We start from the raw sequence: 18,468 nt of genomic DNA on the forward strand, positions 1-18,468 counted from the left end.
TTTGGTCCACTCTTTACAGATTTTCTCTAAATCCGTAATGTTTCTCCCTCCCTATTTTTTTTTTTTTTTTTATATAGGATTAAAGTCTGGAGCCACTCCATGACCTTAATGTTATTCTTTTTCAGCCACTCCTGCATTGCCTTGGTAGTATATTTTGGGTCATTGTCATGCTGGAAGACCAATACATGACCCTTTTTTAGTCTTCTGGCTGAGGGAAGAAGGTTCTCATCCAAGATTTTACAATAAATGGCCTAGTCTATTTGACCCTTAATGCTTGACTGTGGGGAATGGTGTTCTTTGAGTCATAGTCAGCATTTTTCTTTCTCCAAACACAGCGAGTCGAGATGCCAAAGAGCTTGATATTTTGTCTCGTCTGACCACAGCACTTTCTCTTAATCCTTCTCTGAATCATTTAGATGTGCATTGGCATGACTGTACATGTGCCTTCTTGAGGTGAGGAACTTGCCGTATTTGGAGGAAGAAAAATGTGACTATTACCCTAAGAACACCATCCCTACAGTCAAGCACAGAGGTGGAAACATTATGCTTTGGGGCTGTTTCTCTGATAAAGGTACAAACCGACTTTGCCACATTGAGGGGCCATTGGTTGGGGCCATGTATTGTAAAATCTTGGATGAGAACCTTTAGCCAGAACACTGAAGATAGGTCTTTCAGCATGACGATGACCCAAAACATATTGTCAAGGCAACAAAGGATTGGCTCAAGAAGCAGCACATTAAGGTCATGGAGTGGCCTAGTCTCCAGACCTTAATCCTATAGAAAATGTATGGAGGCAGCTGAAACTTTGATTTTCCAAGTGACCGCCAAGAAACTTTTGAGGATTTAGAGAAGATCTTAAAAGAATAGACCAAAATCCCCCCCCCCTGAGATGTGTGAAAACCTGGTCACTAACTACAAGAAACGTCTTACCTCGGTGCTTGAAAAATGGGACTTAAAATGAAACTTACCTCTGTCCTTGCCAACAAGGGTTTCCAAACCAAGTGCAAAGTCGTGTTTTACTTGGGGATCAAATACTTGTTTTACACATTGAACTGCAATTCAATTCATAACATTTGCATCATGCGTTTTTTCTGGATGTTTGGTTGACATTCTGTCTATATCATTAAAAACACACCCTATGATTAAAATTCTAAACCCTTAATTTCTTTGTAAGCGAGCAAATTTACAAAATCTGCAGGGGATCAAATAATTTTCCCCACTGTAAATGTTTTCTATAGTCCTACCAAAATGTCATGAAAAAATGTGCCAATTGAATGCTTTTGATTTTTATTTTATTTAACATCAGGTTAAGAGAGAAATGCTTGTTGAAGCACTAACCAAGAGGAAAACGGTTACTGTAAATGAGAAACTCATCCTACCTTATAGCCTCAATGAGGTAAGCAGTAAAATAAGTTGTCAGGATAAGCTCTTGTGTGTTTTTTTTTTTTATTTATTTTTTTTTTTTTTTACTTTCTGTGATCATAAATCTCTGTAAATGTAATATATTACAGCTTACAAGTCCTTAGATATGATGGCTTGATTAGTTAAATTTTTTAATGCAAAAAACATTTTCAGCAAATACCTGTCGATCTTACCAGAAATGCAGTGTCATTGTCACTTCCTGTGAGCTTAAAGCTGGCCACACAAATGAGGTGGATGAAGGAATTGATCAAGCGATTGACTACTTTCAAGTTGGGACTGCCACGCGCTAAATAAAATTTGGCTGGTCAGTCTATGGCGAGCTTTATAGAAAGCACAAGCAACCTTTTTTTTTTTTTTTATTTTTATTTTTTTTTTTTCCATGTGTAAACTACTAATCCTATTAAACCCTTTTCACACGGACAGACTGATCAGGTCCGCCTGTCAGTTTATGAGGTGGACCCTATTTCTCTATGGAGCAGCAGATGTCAACAGACAAGTGTCCGTTGACACCTGCCGACATCCGATCTGATCCTGTCCCCTAAAAACAGACAGTTGGGGATCCATTCTTCATCCTTCTGGCGGATCAGATCAGATGACAGTCGGATGGAAATGGACAGGTGGTCCATTTCCATCCGCCATCTCATACAGGGCAGCGGGCTGTTGCGGAGTGGACATGGATCTGTCATGCGCCTGTTCTGTGGGGATTAGCGGAGAGATACCCTGCTGACTGTACTAGTGTGAAAGGGGTAATGGAGATGAACAAAGGCAGACATGTTTTAAGTCCACTCTGGATGGCAACCATGGATTCCTCCTTAGATCCAGTAGTGTTACAGGCAAAAATTAAGAAAAGCCAAAAAAAAAATGCTTTTAAGGACATGTCCACTGGGCACCTCCAAGTCCTCAGTTTTGTGCTCAAGTCCTAAGGTGATGGACCTCTTCTTCACAGAGAAATCACTCTTGGCTTAACTACTTTTTTACATTATTTTTTTAATTATTATTATTTTATCTTGTGCTTCTGACTGTGACTGTAAAAGACCGGGGCAATATTTGAATTGTATTCACTAGACTGTAAAAACTTGCAAATTTGATGCTAAAACCCAACCACTTAGAGGTTAGTCTAAGGTAGATGACCAGGTGTGATATAACACCACAGTACTCACTTGTTACCTCCACTTCCACCTAGAAACCTTGTATGGTACTCATGCACTGCCTTTTTGCCACGAGGATTTGCTACAAGACAATCTAGACCAAGGTTGCTTTGTTCTCCTTCTGGGCAGGCTTACCCTTTTTCCAGTACCCTCTTCCATGAGTGCCCCACAAGGCAGTACCCTCACATGTAGCTATGACAGAGACCAGGCAAAGGAGCCATTGCAAAACTGCAGACTAACATTTGCTCTGCTGAAGACCCGCACAACACTCATTCTTAGAGTGATGATACGCCCCTTGCTGGAGCTGACTTTGACACTGGTCTCTGCATCCAATTCTAGCTTTATTTCAGGCATGCAACAAGCTGCCTACCTGACATAAGCAGAATTTTCTATTTCAATTCCACAATTCCACAATTCCTCTTACAAATAACTGCTTTAATACAGCAATCTTTGCCCTGGGATCAAAACATCATGCCTCTTCTCCTACTCCCATTTCCCTGCCTGAGTTAGTTCCTGATATGCCTGCCATAGATGAGGCACACACAGGAGGGAACGAATAAAGACCCTGAGGCAGTATTGTAGGAAACTATGGAAGCTTTTTTTTTTTTTTTCCTCCCAGGTCGCCACTACATTGAAGAGCGAGCTTAATGCAACATGCTTGCTAATGTGAGAGCTCACTGCTGCCACCCACAAATACCTTGGCATTGTGCAGATTGACTCTCCTCTGTTTTGCCATGCCCCTTTGGATACAAAGAGACCTGCAAAATATTTAAGGACATTCCATTTTCCTGAACAGATAGAATGTGCAATCTTTGATTGGATCACTTTACCAAACTGGATCTATTTCGCTAGTGGAAAAAGAGTCCACAAAAAGTCTTTTTCTGGGCTTGATCCTGCTGTCCCAGTCTTATACAAACCTCTCACAGTACCTATGGAAGGCGTTTCTTCTTTTAAAGATTCTGCAGATAGAAAATGTGATATACTGTTAAAGGTTCTCTTTACGTTGGCAGCTGCTCTGCAACAAGCTACCCCTGAAATTTTAGTATGACAAACTGCAGTTAACTGGATTAGGACATTGAACAACAAAAAGGACCATGATTTTCAGGAATGTGCATTAACCACTTAAGCCCCGGCCCAATTTGCAGCCAAAGGACCAAGCCCCTTTTTGCGATTCGGCACTGCGTCGCTTTGCACAATTGCGTGATCGTGCGACATGGCTCCCAAACGAGATTGGCATCCTTTTTTTCCCCACAAATAGAGCTTTCTTTTGATGGTATTTGATCACCTCTGCAGTTATTATTTTTTGCGCTATAAACAAAAATAAAGCGACAATTTTGAAAAAAAATTCAAAATTTTTTACTTTTTGCTATAATAAATATCCCCAAAAAATATATATAAAAAAAAGTTTCCTCAGTTTAGGCCGATACGTATTCTACATATTTTTGGTAAAAAAGAAATCGGCGTTAGCGATTTGATTGGTTTGCGCAAAAGTTATAGCTTTTTTTTTTTTTTTTTTTTTTTTTTTTACTAGTAATGGCGGAGATCAGCGATTTTTATTGTGACTGCGACATTATGCTGGACACATTGGACATTTTTGACACATTTTTGGGACCATTGTCATTTATACAGCAATCGGTGCTATTTAAATGTACTGATTCCTGTGTAAATGACACTGGTAATGAAGGTGTTAACCACTAGGGGGCGAGGAGGGGTTATGTATGACATTGTGTGTTTTTATTTATTTATTTTTTTATTGTAGGGGGTGTGGCCTGGCATGGGACGTCACTGATCGTCTTTCCCTATAACAGGGAACAGACGATCGGTGACAGCCACAGTAGGAAGCACGGGGAGAGGTTTGTTTACACAGACCTCTCCTAGTTCTTCAGCTCTGTGACCAGATCGTGGGACACCAGCGGCGATCGGGTCCGCTGGTTGCGCGGTCAAGGAGCGCAGGACCGGGTTGGGAGCGTTCCTTAACCACTTCCCGACCAGCGCACGACGATGTACGTCGACAGAATGGCACGGGCAGGCATATTGGCGTACATGTACGTCCAATATTCAATGCCGCCCTGCCATCGGGAGCGCGCCGCCGGCGGCGCTCTCCCGCGCTGGTCAGGACCCCCGTGAGTCCGGTCGCGGGACCCGCGGACTCGATCGCCGCGGGCATCCCCGCGATCGTCTCACGGAGCGGCCGAATGGAGGAAATGCTGTATAAACAACATTTTCCCATTCTGCCTAGCAACTAGTGACGCTGATCTCTGCTCCATGTGATTGGAGCAGAGATCAGTGTACACTAAATGAAAGCCCAACCCCCCCACAGTTAGTAACACACCCCTAGGAACACTTAACCCCTACACTGCCACCCACTGGTTAACCCTTTCACTGCCAGTGTCATTTACACAGGAATCACTGCATTTATATAGCAGTGATTACTGTATAAATGACAAAGGTCCCAAAAATGTGTCAAAAATGTCCGATGGGTCCCCGACAATGTCGCAGTCACAATAAAAAAAGCAGATCGCCGCCATTACTAGTAAAAAAAAAAAATAATAAAAAATTAATAAAAATGCTATAAAACTATCCCTATTTTGTAAACGCTATAACTTTTGCGCAAACCAATCAATAATTGCTTATTGCGATTTTTTTTTTTACCAAAAATATGTAGAAGAATACGTATCGGCCTAAATTGAGGGAAAAAAATGTTTTTTTATATATTTTTGGGGGATATTTATTATAACAAAAAGTAAAAAATAATGCGTTTTTTTCAAAATTGTCGCTCTATTTTTGTTTATAGCGCAAAAAATAAAAACCGCAGTGGTGATCAAATACCACCAAAAGAAAGCTCTATTTGTGGGAAAAAAAGGACGTCAATTTTGTTTGGGAGCCACGTCGCAGGACCGCGCAATTGTCAGTTAAAGCGACGCAGTGCCGAATCGCAAAAAGTGGTCTGGTCTTTGACCAGCAAATTGGTCCGGTCTGAAAGTGGTTAAGCGGTTAACAGTGCATTTGCAGCACTTGCCATTTGCTCTACTTCCTTCAGAACCCCCTACCACAGCACCTCGCTTCAAAAAGGAGAGCACCTTATCACGCTACCCAGGTTTCAACTAGGTTACCAAAACTAAGTTCAGCCCTTCTTTTAGAGCAAGATTTGGTCCACTAAGCCCACTGAGTCTACCTCTGTGATTCTTTCAACTTGCTTAGCATGCCTGCTCCTAGGTGGAGCTGTGTGTTTCCATTCAAACATGCCGTGCCCAGCAAGTCTTGCTGTTGCTACCTCTTTCCAGACAAGTGCAGGTCTCAGTCACTCCCCTGCCCTCGTTGTCATATGTACAAACAGGAAGTTGGGGGGAACAGTGCAGATTCTGGAGGGCCCAGAGCGGAGACGAGGCACAGTAGCTTAGCACAGATGGTGGTTGTTGATTTACTGGGTCATTTTTTTTTACTTTAATGCTGTGAATGCATTTTGGTGAAAAACGCTTAGACTTTAGTGCTACTCTACTAAGGAGTTGAAAGTGAAAGGATTAAAAAAAATGCATTATCCAGTGTTCCTTTTTAGCAGTTTACCCATTTTGATTGCTTCTACTGCCAGTTAAAATGCTTATGCAAGACTAGTACGTTTTTTATACCAAATGAGGGAAAAAAATCGCTCCTGGTGCACACTTCTTCTTTTTTTTTTTTTTTTTTTTTTTTTTTTTTTTTTTACATTTCAAAATACATAAGGACAGCTTTATTGGATCTATTCTAGACAGAACGTTTTCATGTCACATAAGCTGACCACTTTCACATCTCTTTTAGGCTGTCACTGCCCGTGATTCCATGGCAAAATCTCTGTACAGTGCCTTGTTTGACTGGATAGTTCTCCGGATAAACCATGCTTTGCTCAACAAAAAGGACGTGGAAGAGTCTGTCAGCGTGAGTAAACAACAATAGAGGTCCTGCTTCTTAAATCTGCAATGATGTATTCATATAAAGCAAGAGGGTCCATATGATAAAACCAAATCTTTTCTCTGTCATGCAACTTCATATCTATATGATTATAAAATGTGCTTTATCCTATTTTGGATTAAATTTCATAACTAGTAGTTTACATTTTTATTAGCTTGGTGCTGAATGACTGATGTAAAATGCTTCTTACTTCTCATTATGCTACTAACTTCCCTTTCTAGCAGGGAAATGGAGCTCAAGTCCAAATAGTCAAATGTTTGTTAATTTAGTATTTTACATTTTCATGCTCTTTTATACAAGCTAAATCTATTTAAAGGCATAGTGTAATTTTAGGAGATGTGTGTGTGTGTGTGTGTGTGTGTGCTTGTATTTTGACGTTTTCCTTTTCTTTAGTGCCTATCAATTGGAGTGCTTGATATTTTTGGGTTTGAAGATTTTGAAAACAACAGCTTTGAACAGTTCTGCATTAATTATGCCAATGAACAGCTCCAGTATTACTTCAACCAGCACATCTTCAAGTTAGAACAGGTGAGAGATAAAATCATATTACATATTTACCCATATAGGTTTGACTGCAATAATAAGCTGATGCAAAGGAGACATTCTTGCCTCATATTTTATATTTTTAAACGTTTATTTAAAGTGTTTGTAAATGCATTTTTATTCAAATAACAAACCGGTTTATACTTGCCTATTCTGCGCAACGGAATTGCAAAGAGCGGCCCCAAATCCACTCTTCTCGGATCCCCTGCAGGCGCTCCTGGCTCCTCCTCTCTGGCAAGTGCCAAATAGAAAGCCACTTTCAATGCTTTCGGGCTCATGTCTAAGCCCCACTGTCTGCATCTATTGACACAGACAACAGGACTTGGCACCACCACCTCTGCTTCCTCGTCACTGGCTTTGATTGACAGCAGCTGGGGCATTAGCAAAGCCAGTAAGACCAGAATGTGAGGGGAGAGAAGAGCGCTGGACTGGGCTCTGGTAAGTGAATTTGGGGGAGGGGGGGGGGGGGGGTCGGCAGACAACATTTTTTTTACCTTAATGCAAGAAATGTATTCAGGTAAAAAATATTTAGGCCATATTACCACTTTACTTACTGGAGTTTAATTTCTGGGGAAGAGCAATATACAAAAAAGCATACTACAAAGCACTCTGAACATCAAGATCCAGTATCTCATCCTGTGTCTCATTCCATTTTCTAATTAAAACAGTAATATTAAAATAAACATTATTTGGAAAAAGACACCTGTAGAAAACCGTATTGCTATTAGGTGCTAGAACCCTGAAATTAAGTGGTTGTGTTCACATTGGTAGAAAAAGAGAGGTACTGAACTAAAAAGCAAGTGGAGTAGAGAGGGTAGAAAAATATAGAAGCATGAAAGAAAAGTAGGAAATAAGTTTAAAGGGGAAAATGAGGTATGACCTTAAGTGGGCTCATTTACTAGAACATGATTGGCATCAATTTTCCAAGTCCATGAAATGGATCAGTTGGTGCATGACATGCCTTTCAGAGATGAACGGGCACAAAATCTGATTTTCTAAACGAGTTAAACTTCACACCATAAATCCTGTAAATATTGCCTTCAATTGTCCAATCGTGAAAAGCAAATGTGTTTACTTGTATAATCTGCACATGACTCGAGAAATAAAGTGAGTATTCACACTATATATATATATATATATATATATATATATATATATATATATATATATATATATATATATATAGACACACACACACACACACACACACACGCAATAATAAATCAACCTCCTTGTGTTTTCAGCATAAACAGGAAAGTAGAAACGCACTATGATTCTGGCACCTCCAAAAGTTATTTTTCTGTCCTTGCAATGTTTAAATGGATAACTGCACTAAAACTGTTGTTATATGGCCTTGACATATACTTTAAGTATTTTAAATGTTCGTTTCCAGTGATTTTTATTGCATGCATAACTTTTAGGTGCTGTATTACATTGAAAGAAGTAAAGATATGACAACGTAATCTTTATTTATTTTCCCCAGAGCAAATTGGAAAATGAAAGCAAATATTTAGTCGATTTGAGCAATACCAACCTAATGCCTTCTTTCCTAGATTACTTTAAAGTATAACAAGGCAAAACTTTTTTTCTCTTTCGTTCATTGATGGACATAGTTTCTTTAAACCTTGATCTTGGGGTTATATTGCCACCTTCAGGAAATGACTAGGCAGGACATCTAAAAACAACAAAACTGCACAGCACCGCCCAGGGGGCGGTCTCACTGGCTATAACCCCTCACTCTGCTTCCTGCAGTTCAGTTTTTTTTCTGCCTAGTGTAGACGAATGACCTGGCTCCCTGAGGGGACCATTGGTCCTGGAAATTTTTTCGTTTTTTCTGCAATTTTGATCCTGTGATCTACAATCAACGGCCGGGCTGAATGACAGGCTGGATAATATAGATCCTTGTAGTCTCCCCAGCCTGGCCATCGAGTGTGAGCAGACCCTAGCTACGCACTGGGTCAGCCACAACATGCCCCTTCTGGTCCAGGGGCAGCCGGTGAGCTATATGCTCCGGGGCACACATGAAGGGTCTACTGCTGTCCGTGTCACAGTGAGCCGTGGCCAACAGCCACCCCGCACTGCTTGGGTGATGGGTCTGTGGTGGAATGCGTCCAGCAGTCCTGACAGGAGGGGTAAGTACGGCTCCACCTGCCTCGGCAGGATGGAGCAGCTGGGCATTCCCTGGGAGGTTGACTAGGGAGTCTCTCGCTCTTCATTTCCTCTTTCCCTATCCCTCATTCCCTCCTCCCATGCTGGGGCCGCTGTGTGACTGGGCATGAGGTGCGGTGCATGTACCTGGCCAGGGGGGGGGCTCCAGGCCTTGCGGGGGGGGGGGGGGGGGGCTGCGCTGGCTGTCAGGGTCCGCTCTTTCTTTCCCTATCTTTCTGGCCACAGTGAGGTGTTCCGGCTGTTTGCCATGAGGGGAGGCCACCACTCGGACCGCTGCCATTTTCCTGTAGCCTTAGTCAGTATATTGCTGTCAGCCTTTTCCTAGTAGGTTAGTCGCCCATTTTATCTGTAATTTCTTTACTAAAACTGCCGGCGGCCATTTTCTTGAAGCCTCAGCCCAGTTTACCTCTAGCGCTGGGGACTGCTTCCAGAACAGCTCGGTTTTTACTCACTTTGTGACTGAAACAGGGCAGAGTGGCCGGAGGCAGCATAGTGCAGTACTCGGTCAGGGTGGTGAGTCCTGCGGGGGGACCCCCTCAGTCTGCAAGCAGCTAAGAGGGTGGGATTTTGTGTACCTCACCTTAAGTCCCTGAGTAGTGTCAGGTGAGTGAGGGTCAGCATGGCGTCAGAAGCTGACGCTTCTTCTCCAGACATGCCTGCTATTGCAACGGGCTCACCTGCATAAAATGCAGTGCCTGTGGACGATTTGTCGACGGTTCTACAGTCCTTTGTTGCCAGGTTGGAGGCGGTGTGTGGGCGCAAGGGGGGTAAAAACGCCCCCTAACCCTCCCCATCTTCTGGGGAAAGCTTTGATTTCAGACTTGGGCCCCGCTGTGACAGGCGGCCCCTGTTCTGACATGTCGGAGGATGCGGACCAGGACTGTTGGGACAGTGAGAATGCCTCTGTCTGGGTTAGAGCAGGAAAAAGCTGTAGTAGGAGCACTTATCACAGTGGTGCGGAATACTCTGAAGTTACAGGATGCAGCAGGGACATCTGCAGAGGTGGCAGTCCCTTTTGGGTCCTGCAAAGCGGCCCGCACGCCTAGGGTGTTTCCGTATTTGACTTATTTTGATAAGTTCATCTACAAGGAATGGGGAAGCTTACTGAATGGGAAAAGTTGTTGCACCATGAATTGGAGAAGCAACAGACTTCCCCGGTCTGTGTAGAACTGGCAGACCAGTTGGTGCATGGCCTTAAGCATCAGTATCAGCAGTGGTGCTACGGCTCCTGATTTGGCTGAAATGCTGGTCTGCGGACCAGGCATCTAAAAAAGCACTGGCAGATTTGCCCTTCCAGGGTGAGAGGCTATTTGGAGCCACTGCTGGATGACATTATTAAAAATGTTACCGGTGGGTAGAGCTCGTTGCTCCCACAGCCCAGGAAGGGTAAGGAGCCACGCTGTAGTCAAGGGCCCTCTTTTTCCGCTCAGAAATTGCTTTTTTTTTCACCTGCCCGGATCGGCAGGTAACCGTTCAGTCTGACAAGGCGCCGGCTAAAGGACAAAAGCGTCCCTGGTTTTGCAAACAAGTCAAACAAGTCTGCTAGCAAAAATTTTACCACATGAAGGTTTGCCCCCGCACAACTCTCGGGTGGGCGGTTACCTTTGGGAGTTTGCAGCTCGGTGGACCTCCCTACTGTCCGACCAATGGGTCTGTGAACTGGTTTCATCGGGGTACAAGATGGTTTCTTTCATGTCCACCAAAGAGATTCTTTCCCTCCAATCTTCATCTGCTTCCGGCTTGTCGGGAGGCCCTTCGGGGCAGTACAAGACCTGCTACTGTGCAGGGTGATAGTACCTGTACCGACGCTGGAAAGGTTTAAGGGTTTCTACTCCAATCTGTTTGTAGTCCCAAAGAAGGAAGGGGTCTGTCCAATCCTGGACCTCAAGGTCCTCAACGGCTTTGTGAAAGTGCAAAGGTTCAGGATGGAATTTGTTTCGCTCCGTGGTCACTGCACTCCATCAGTGGGACTTCCTGGCATCCCTGGACATCAAGGACTCATACTTTACATGTACCCATATGCCTCAGGCATCAGAGGTTTCTGCCATTTGCAGTCGGAAGAGCACTACCAATTTTGTGTCTCTCCCTTTTGGCCTGGCGTCCGCACCCCAGATCTTCACCAAGCTGTTGGCCCCAATTCTGGTGTTAAGGCAACAAGGGATAGCAATCGTGGGTTACCTAGACAACCTCCTTCTGAGAGCAGCTTCCACCTCAGAATTAAGGGAGGATGGTAGTGATCACCATGGAAACTCTCCGGGACTTTGGTTGGGTACTGAACCTAAAAAAGTCAGTGTTGGTGCCGTCTCAATGCCTGGAGTACCTGGGCTTACTGCTGGACTCCTCAGAAGCGAGAGTCTTTCTCCCTTCAGACAAACTGCAGTCTCTTCAAGCTATGGTGAAGTTGTTGGTGAACCGCAGGTGGTCGTCGCTGCGTTTCTGCATGCAAGTCCTGGGTCTCATGGTAGCCACTTTCGAGGCGGTACCGTACGCTCAATTTGACTCGAACACTGGAGTCTTGCGAAAAGAGATTTTGTCAGAATTGGACAAATCTCCATTATCCCTGGATTGTCAAATTCGCATGAGCCAGTTAGTCAGGGATTCCCTGCACTGGTGGCTGAGGTCTCTTGCCCTTCGGTATGGGAGTTCGTTCCTTTCTCTCCATTGGACGGTGATCACAACGGATGCCAGCCTGACCGGTTGGGGGAGAGTTTTTGGCGTAGTATCGGCCCAAGGCCACGGGAGGAATCCCAACTGCCGATCAATGTGCTTGAGCTTCAGGCGATCAGGCAGTGCCTCTCCACATGGTCCAAGATGCTGCAGGGGCATCCGGTCAGGATTCAGTCAGACAACGCCATAGCGGTGGCGTGTGTCAACCATCAAGGAGGAACTAGGAGCTTGGCTGCAGCACAGTGGACAGAGCAGGATGTGTCGGCCGTGTACATTCTGGGCATAGAAAACTGGCAGGCGGACTACCTAAGTCGTCAGATGCTGGACCAAGGGGAATGGTCATTGCATCTGGATGTATTCCGACTCATTTGCCTAAAGTGGGGCACACCATATGTGGATCTCTTGGCCTCTCAGCTCAATCTGAAGGTGCAGAGGTTTGTGTCCAGAACAAGAGACCCGTGGGCGGATGCTGGAGACGCGTTGGTGGCTCCATGGGGGCATTATCGGCTGATTTATGCCCCCCCCCCCCACTAAAGCTCTTGCCACGTCTGCTATGCAGAGTCGAGGCCGAGGGGATTTCGGTTATTTTGATTGCCCCAGATTGGCCTTGGTACGCCGACCTAGTACGACTGGTGGAGGATGTTCCTTGGCAGCTGCTGATATGAGAGAACCTTCTATCACAAGGTCCAATACTTCATCCTACTTTACCATTGCTGGTTTTAACGGCATGGTTGTTGAAAGCCAGATGCTAAGGGACCGAGGTCTGTCAGACGCTGTAATTTCCACTATGCTGAGGGCACGGAAGTCCTCTTCTCAGAAGATTAATCATCGTACGTGGAAGGCTTACATCTCCATGTTTGAGGAGATGGGGTGGCGTCCGAGTACATACTCTCAGTTTCCAGGTTCCTGCTGTTTTTGCAGCGAGGAGTGGATCAGAAACTTGCCTTAAGCAACATCAAAGGGCAGATATCAGCCTTGGCTGTCCATTTTCCAATGTCCCTTGACGATTCACTAATTGGCGAGTACATTTGTGCAAGTGGTTCGACAAGTAGCCCCTCTGGTTCATCCACCGCTGCCTCAGTGGGATCTGAATCTGGTGCAATCAGTGCTTCAGATACCACCATTTGAAAATATTATGGAGATTCTCTTGTTGGCTCTTTCTCAGAAAGTAGTCTTTCTAGTGGCAATTACATATGCCGAAAGGGTTTCTGGGCTGGCGGCTTTGTCATGCAAGTCTCCCTACTTAGTCCTCCACAAGGATAAGGCGATGCTGCATCCACAGCCTTCGTTTATTCCAAAGGTGGTTTCGGCCTTTCATCTAAATGAGGACATCGTGTTACCATCCCTATGTCCTAAGCCGACACATCCAAAAGAAATTGCTTTACATTCCCTGGACATGGTCCGGGCTCTACGGGCGTATTTATCTGCTACTCCTTTTTGGAGGTCAGACTCTGTCTCGATGGCTGGTCTGAAAAAAGGTCTGGCGGTCTCGTTGACCACCATCTCTTGTGGATCAGACAGATCATGGTTCAGGCTTGTGCCTTAAAGGGGCGGGTGCCTCCCTTTCCTGTCACAGCTCATTCCACCAGGGCAGTTGGAACCTCCTGGGCTTTCCGACAGTAAGCGCCTGTTTCCCTAGTGTGTAAGGCGGTGACTTGGTCGTCTATTCACACTTTCACAAAATTTTATAAAGTTGACGTGAGAGCATCTTCGGATGCTTGCTTTGGCCGTAAGGTTTTGCAGGCGGCTGTGTAAGGTTGCAATTCACACTTTCATTAAGTTATGAGTTTGTTGTGAATTCGTCTTTAGATGCATACGTTGGCCGCAGGTTTTGTTGGTGGCCATTTAAGGTGGTAACTCCTCTGTTTTGAGGAGTTCTTGTTGTGGGTGAAGTTATTTCTTGCTTTTTCCACCCCCCCAGTTTTTGACACTGCTTGGGGACGTCCCTAAGGTCAAGATTTAAAGGAGCTCTGTGTCCATCAAAGAACGAAAGAGAATTAGGATTTTTGTACTCCCCGTAAAATCCTTTTCTTTGATGGACAAGTTCATTGACTGACACAGCACCCACCCCTCCTATTTATGTTTGTACTGCTTTTTGACTAATTGAGCTGCAGGAAGCAGGGTGAGGGGTTGTAGCCAATAGGACCGCCCCCTGGGTGGAGCTGTGCAGTTTTGCTGTTTTTTACATGTTCTGCCTAGTCCTCCTGAAGGTGGCAATATAACCCTAAGGTCAAGATTTAAAGGAGCTGTGTCAGTCAATGAACTTCACAGAAAAGGATTTTACGGTGAGTTTAAAAATCTTCTTTTTTTATTTTATTTTTTTTGGATCCATTGGAGATTATAACACCTATTTGGTTTTTATTGCTGTCTGCTCCCCCATTAAGGAGATTCACCCTTTATTTATCCTGTTTACCATTATCATTGAAAGTAAAAGAAAATCCCAAATTTTGTGTTCTCCCCGGAAAAGTAATAGAGGGGAAATATTGGAATCGGACTACTAGTTATGGTGACCTTTCATTTTTCAGGGATTTCCTCTGACTTCCTGTTTGGCTATGGGACAGGAAGTGAAAGGTAATTTGCGACAATGGGACACACAGCTAAAAAATTATCTGACGGGTTATAAACCTCCTTTTCTCTATCCAAAATGAAAAAAAGTTTTGCCTATCGTTCTATTTTAAACTTGATTACTTTTACTGCCACTACTAATAGCAGTTTAAAAAACCTGTCAGTAAAGTGTTCTTTGCTTTATAGGAGGAATATCAAGGTGAAGGAATTAGCTGGCACAATATTGATTATACAGACAATGTTGGTTGTATACAGTTGATCAGCAAGAAGCCAACAGGTCTCTTCTACCTGCTGGATGAGGAAAGCAAGTATGTCCCATAACGTACAAGGTGTCTGTATTTTGTTACGATTTAAGATGGCTACATACTAAGCAAATTTTGCTGCGTTCCTGATAACCCGCCAGAGTTCACTATGTGGGTGAACCTGTCAGCCCCTTCTCATCCAACGACCTTTGATTTATTAAATTTAATCCTTCAGAAAATGTTCACCCATACAGGGTGGATAGAAGAAGCTGTCGGATTTTTTTTGTCCAGCCTTTAGGCTGAATGAAGAAATCTGACAGTCCTATAGCCATCTTTAGTATTAATAATTTATTTTGGGTTATGGATTGTATTATCCCCTCCGAAATAAGATGCTATTCTAAAAATGTTATTTGCTCTTTTTTTTTTTTTTTTTTTTTAACCACTTTGCTTACTGGGCACTTAAACACCCTTCCTGCCCAGACCAATTTTCAGTGCTGTCACTCTTTGAAGGACAACTGCACGGTCATGCTATAGTTTACCCAAATTCAATTTTTATCATTTTTTTCACACAGAGATTTCTTTTTGTGGTATTTAATTGCTGCTGGATTTTTTTATTTTTTGCTAAATAAAACAAAAAGTGACTGAAATTTTGAAAAAAAAAAACGGTTTTAATCGTTTTGTTATAAAATTTTGAAAATGGGTAATTTTTCTGCTTCACCAATGGGCTGCACTGATTATTAGTGCTGGGCATTGATGGGTGGCACTGTGAGCTCTGGTAGGTGGCACAGTGGGCACTGGCAGGTGACTTTGGTGGGCACAGCCATGGCTTTCTGAGTGAGGGACTGATGCCCCTTTGACAGAAGTCGGTGATCAGGTTTTTTTCCCCCTCATGCCAACAGAGTGAGGGGGAAAAAAAATACAGATTACCAAGCTTGTTTAGATCATGTGATCAGCCGTCATTGACTGACAGCTGATCACGTGGTAAGGGGCCAGCATTGACCCCTTAGTAGTTAATGTGTGTCTCGGTTGTTTTTGTAAAATGTAATGAGTAGTACATTCATGCATTAAGCAAAAAAACCAACACTTATGGACACCTTATAAACCTCATGTAGTTTTATTCCAACACTTTTCTGTTTAAAGTGGATGTAAACCCTCACATATACCCAGTGAATAACGGCTTCAGATTCTACACAGGGATCAAATCTCCCTATACTGGTTTTACATGTATATCTGCTGTATTCAGCTTTATGTATTCTTTGGAAAGTTCAGATCGTGTTAGATTCTCTTCCTGCTTAGCACTGCAGTGAAGTCTGGCCATATAGCCAAGACAGCTGATTTGAGGAAAGGTGCACACCCCTTCTCCTCATAGGTAGAGACTTTTAGCTCCCTCTGTTGAATCATTCAGGGTTCTTTCTGCAATCTATTTATAGCAACCTCCCCAACACAAAACTCCTACTTTTATCAAATGTGACAGAATTTTGTCAGTTTTCATGCTGATCACAGAAGAACGGAGCAGGAAACTGCTACAGGACATAGGGCTTTGAAAAGAGATAAGAAAACACTGCAGATATGTGCCCAGCTCAAATTTAATGAATCTGCTTTACATCCACTTTAAGAGACATTTTGCCTTCCTGCCCCTATGTTGTATTCTCCATGTAGTCACTCCTCCTACGTTGAATATCACAACTGAGCAAATCTTGGGGGGGGGGGGGGGAAATCTTTACTTCAATGATGCAAACTTTTCATATTCTCTGCATAAGTTGTGCTGTAATAGCTTGAACAGATAAGCTTCACTGTGCTGAAGATTAAAGCGGAGCTCCGCTCGTTTGTAAGTTTAAGTCAGCAGCTACAAAAAGTGTAGCTGCTGACTTTTAATAAACAGACACTCGCCTGTCCCACTGTCCAGAGATGCAGCCCCAGAAGCCCCCCTCCTCCACGACGCTGTCCTTGCAAGTGTGGGTACCCTACTGTGACAGCTTGTGGCTTCACAGCCGGGTGCACAATGCACATGCATGAGTCGCGCTGCACTCTTAGTGGCCAGGCAATCTTCTGGGACTTGTGACGTGCCCTTAAGAATGCAAAGGGGGGGGAGGAGTCGCCTTGGCGATGGAAGTGGGAAAGGAAGTAGCTGTCAAAACTAGGTACCCATTCCTGCAAATAATACAATGAAATGCCAAATGTGGCATGTAAGGGAGCGAAGAGTGCTTCAAGCGGAAGTTCCACTTTTGGGTGGATCTCCGCTTTAACTGCTCTCAAAGTTCCAGTGTTATCCAAAATGAATATCTTTTCTCTTAAAGAGGAAGTAAACCCTGATGAGTTTACTTCCTCTTTCATTGCCTGCAAAGGTAAAGCATAATGGACTACTATGCGATGCATAGTAGTCCATTATGTGTCACTTACCTGACACAGGAGCCAGCTGTCCCCTGTAGTCCGGCGCATCCATCTTCTCGGTGGATCTCGCCGCTCCTCCGCTGTCATTCGGCGAAGCCGCGATGACATCACTCCCGCGCATGCGCACGGGAGCTGCCACTCACGGCATATCGCCGTTGACCGCGGCACGCTCAGTGCGCCTGCGCGCCTGTCTTTCGGCAAATATCTCCTAAACCGTGTAGGTTTAGGAGGTATTTCTTGGACCTACAGGTAAGCCTTAATCTAGGCTTACCTTTAGGTCAAAGTGTGTTGTAAGGTTTTACAACCATTTTAAACCACAACTGTGTTTTTAATTAGCTTGCCAAAACAGGACTTTTTAAATGTTTTCCTATAATTTTTTGACAAGCTAATTTTATTAAATTTGATTCTTCCAACTTATTCAATGATTATGGCTACAAATGTTTTTAACAAAAACTTATTTCCAGTGGACCTAAAACACTATGCATGCTTTGTCTTGTATTTTTTATATATTTCTCTCAATATGCAAAATTTGTGAGAATTTTTTATTTTTTTTTTCCAATCCCTCAAACAAATAACAATGTGGGAATTTCTAGATGGCCAAACAATTAAAGACTGCTGTACCTTCAAAATGTAACCAATACTTTAAGAGCAACGGCTTTTTCCTCTAGCACAGACTCTCGGGTTGCCAAGTTTCTTTTAAATAGCATGCTGATAGACCAAAAGACCAGAAGCAACTCCCCTTTCTGCCTCCTAATATTTTAAAGATCACCTGTCATGGTACTTTTTTTAATATACATATTTTTTTAACTTGCGGAACCACATGAATCGAGCATACAGCACTTGATCCCATTCAAATCTGTTTCTTCAAAAGTTTTTTAGCTTTATATCTTGTGTAGTCTGTTAGATTTCTTGTAATGTACAGTATATTTAATCAGTATTACAATGTTCAAAATGTTTTTTTAATATTATCTGTAAAGGGAAAAGGTAGAAAATGAAAATACCCAGGCATATGCAAGTGTGTGTTTGTTTGTTTTTTTGTTTGTTTTTGTTTTGTTTATTGTATTCTCTTCCATGCAAAAATGGTATGCGTTGCTCTAGCTCTTTACATTTTGTCATTATGTTGTATTAGAATGTCTGTAAGAAATGTATGCAATTCTATGTTATGCGTATCTGCTAAAAGGCTACTGTAACTGATTGGCGGAAAAAAAATATATCCATTAAAATGGAAAAGCAGAATATTGATGAACTATTGAAATGACTAAAAACCCTTACACACTGAGGCGCTACAAATGCATTGGTGCTAAAAAAGCGCATGAAAAGCTCATGAAAACGTCACCTTCAAAAAAAGCAAACTGCTAATGCCTCAAAAGCACTTG

The 18,468-nt window shown here is 43.2% G+C and overlaps 1 protein-coding gene across 8 annotated transcripts in view; it reads left to right on the forward strand.

The window, feature by feature from the left end:
* Window positions 1–18,468, forward strand: part of MYO9B (myosin IXB) — a 241,293-nt gene that overhangs the window by 121,586 nt on the left and 101,239 nt on the right. For all 8 annotated transcript variants that reach the window (XM_077475522.1, XM_077475525.1, XM_077475527.1 and 5 more), the window contains exons 8-11: window positions 1,307–1,396; window positions 6,366–6,482; window positions 6,909–7,043; window positions 14,646–14,767. In XM_077475522.1, the coding sequence (XP_077331648.1) occupies window positions 1,307–1,396; window positions 6,366–6,482; window positions 6,909–7,043; window positions 14,646–14,767 (464 nt within the window). The remainder of the gene's footprint in view (window positions 1–1,306; window positions 1,397–6,365; window positions 6,483–6,908; window positions 7,044–14,645; window positions 14,768–18,468) is intronic.

Source organism: Lithobates pipiens, unplaced genomic scaffold, assembly GCF_037356315.1.
Source record: "Lithobates pipiens isolate NorthernLeopardFrog02 unplaced genomic scaffold, aLitPip1_a1.2 Scaffold_13, whole genome shotgun sequence".
NCBI classification, from domain to species: Eukaryota; Metazoa; Chordata; class Amphibia; order Anura; family Ranidae; genus Lithobates; species Lithobates pipiens.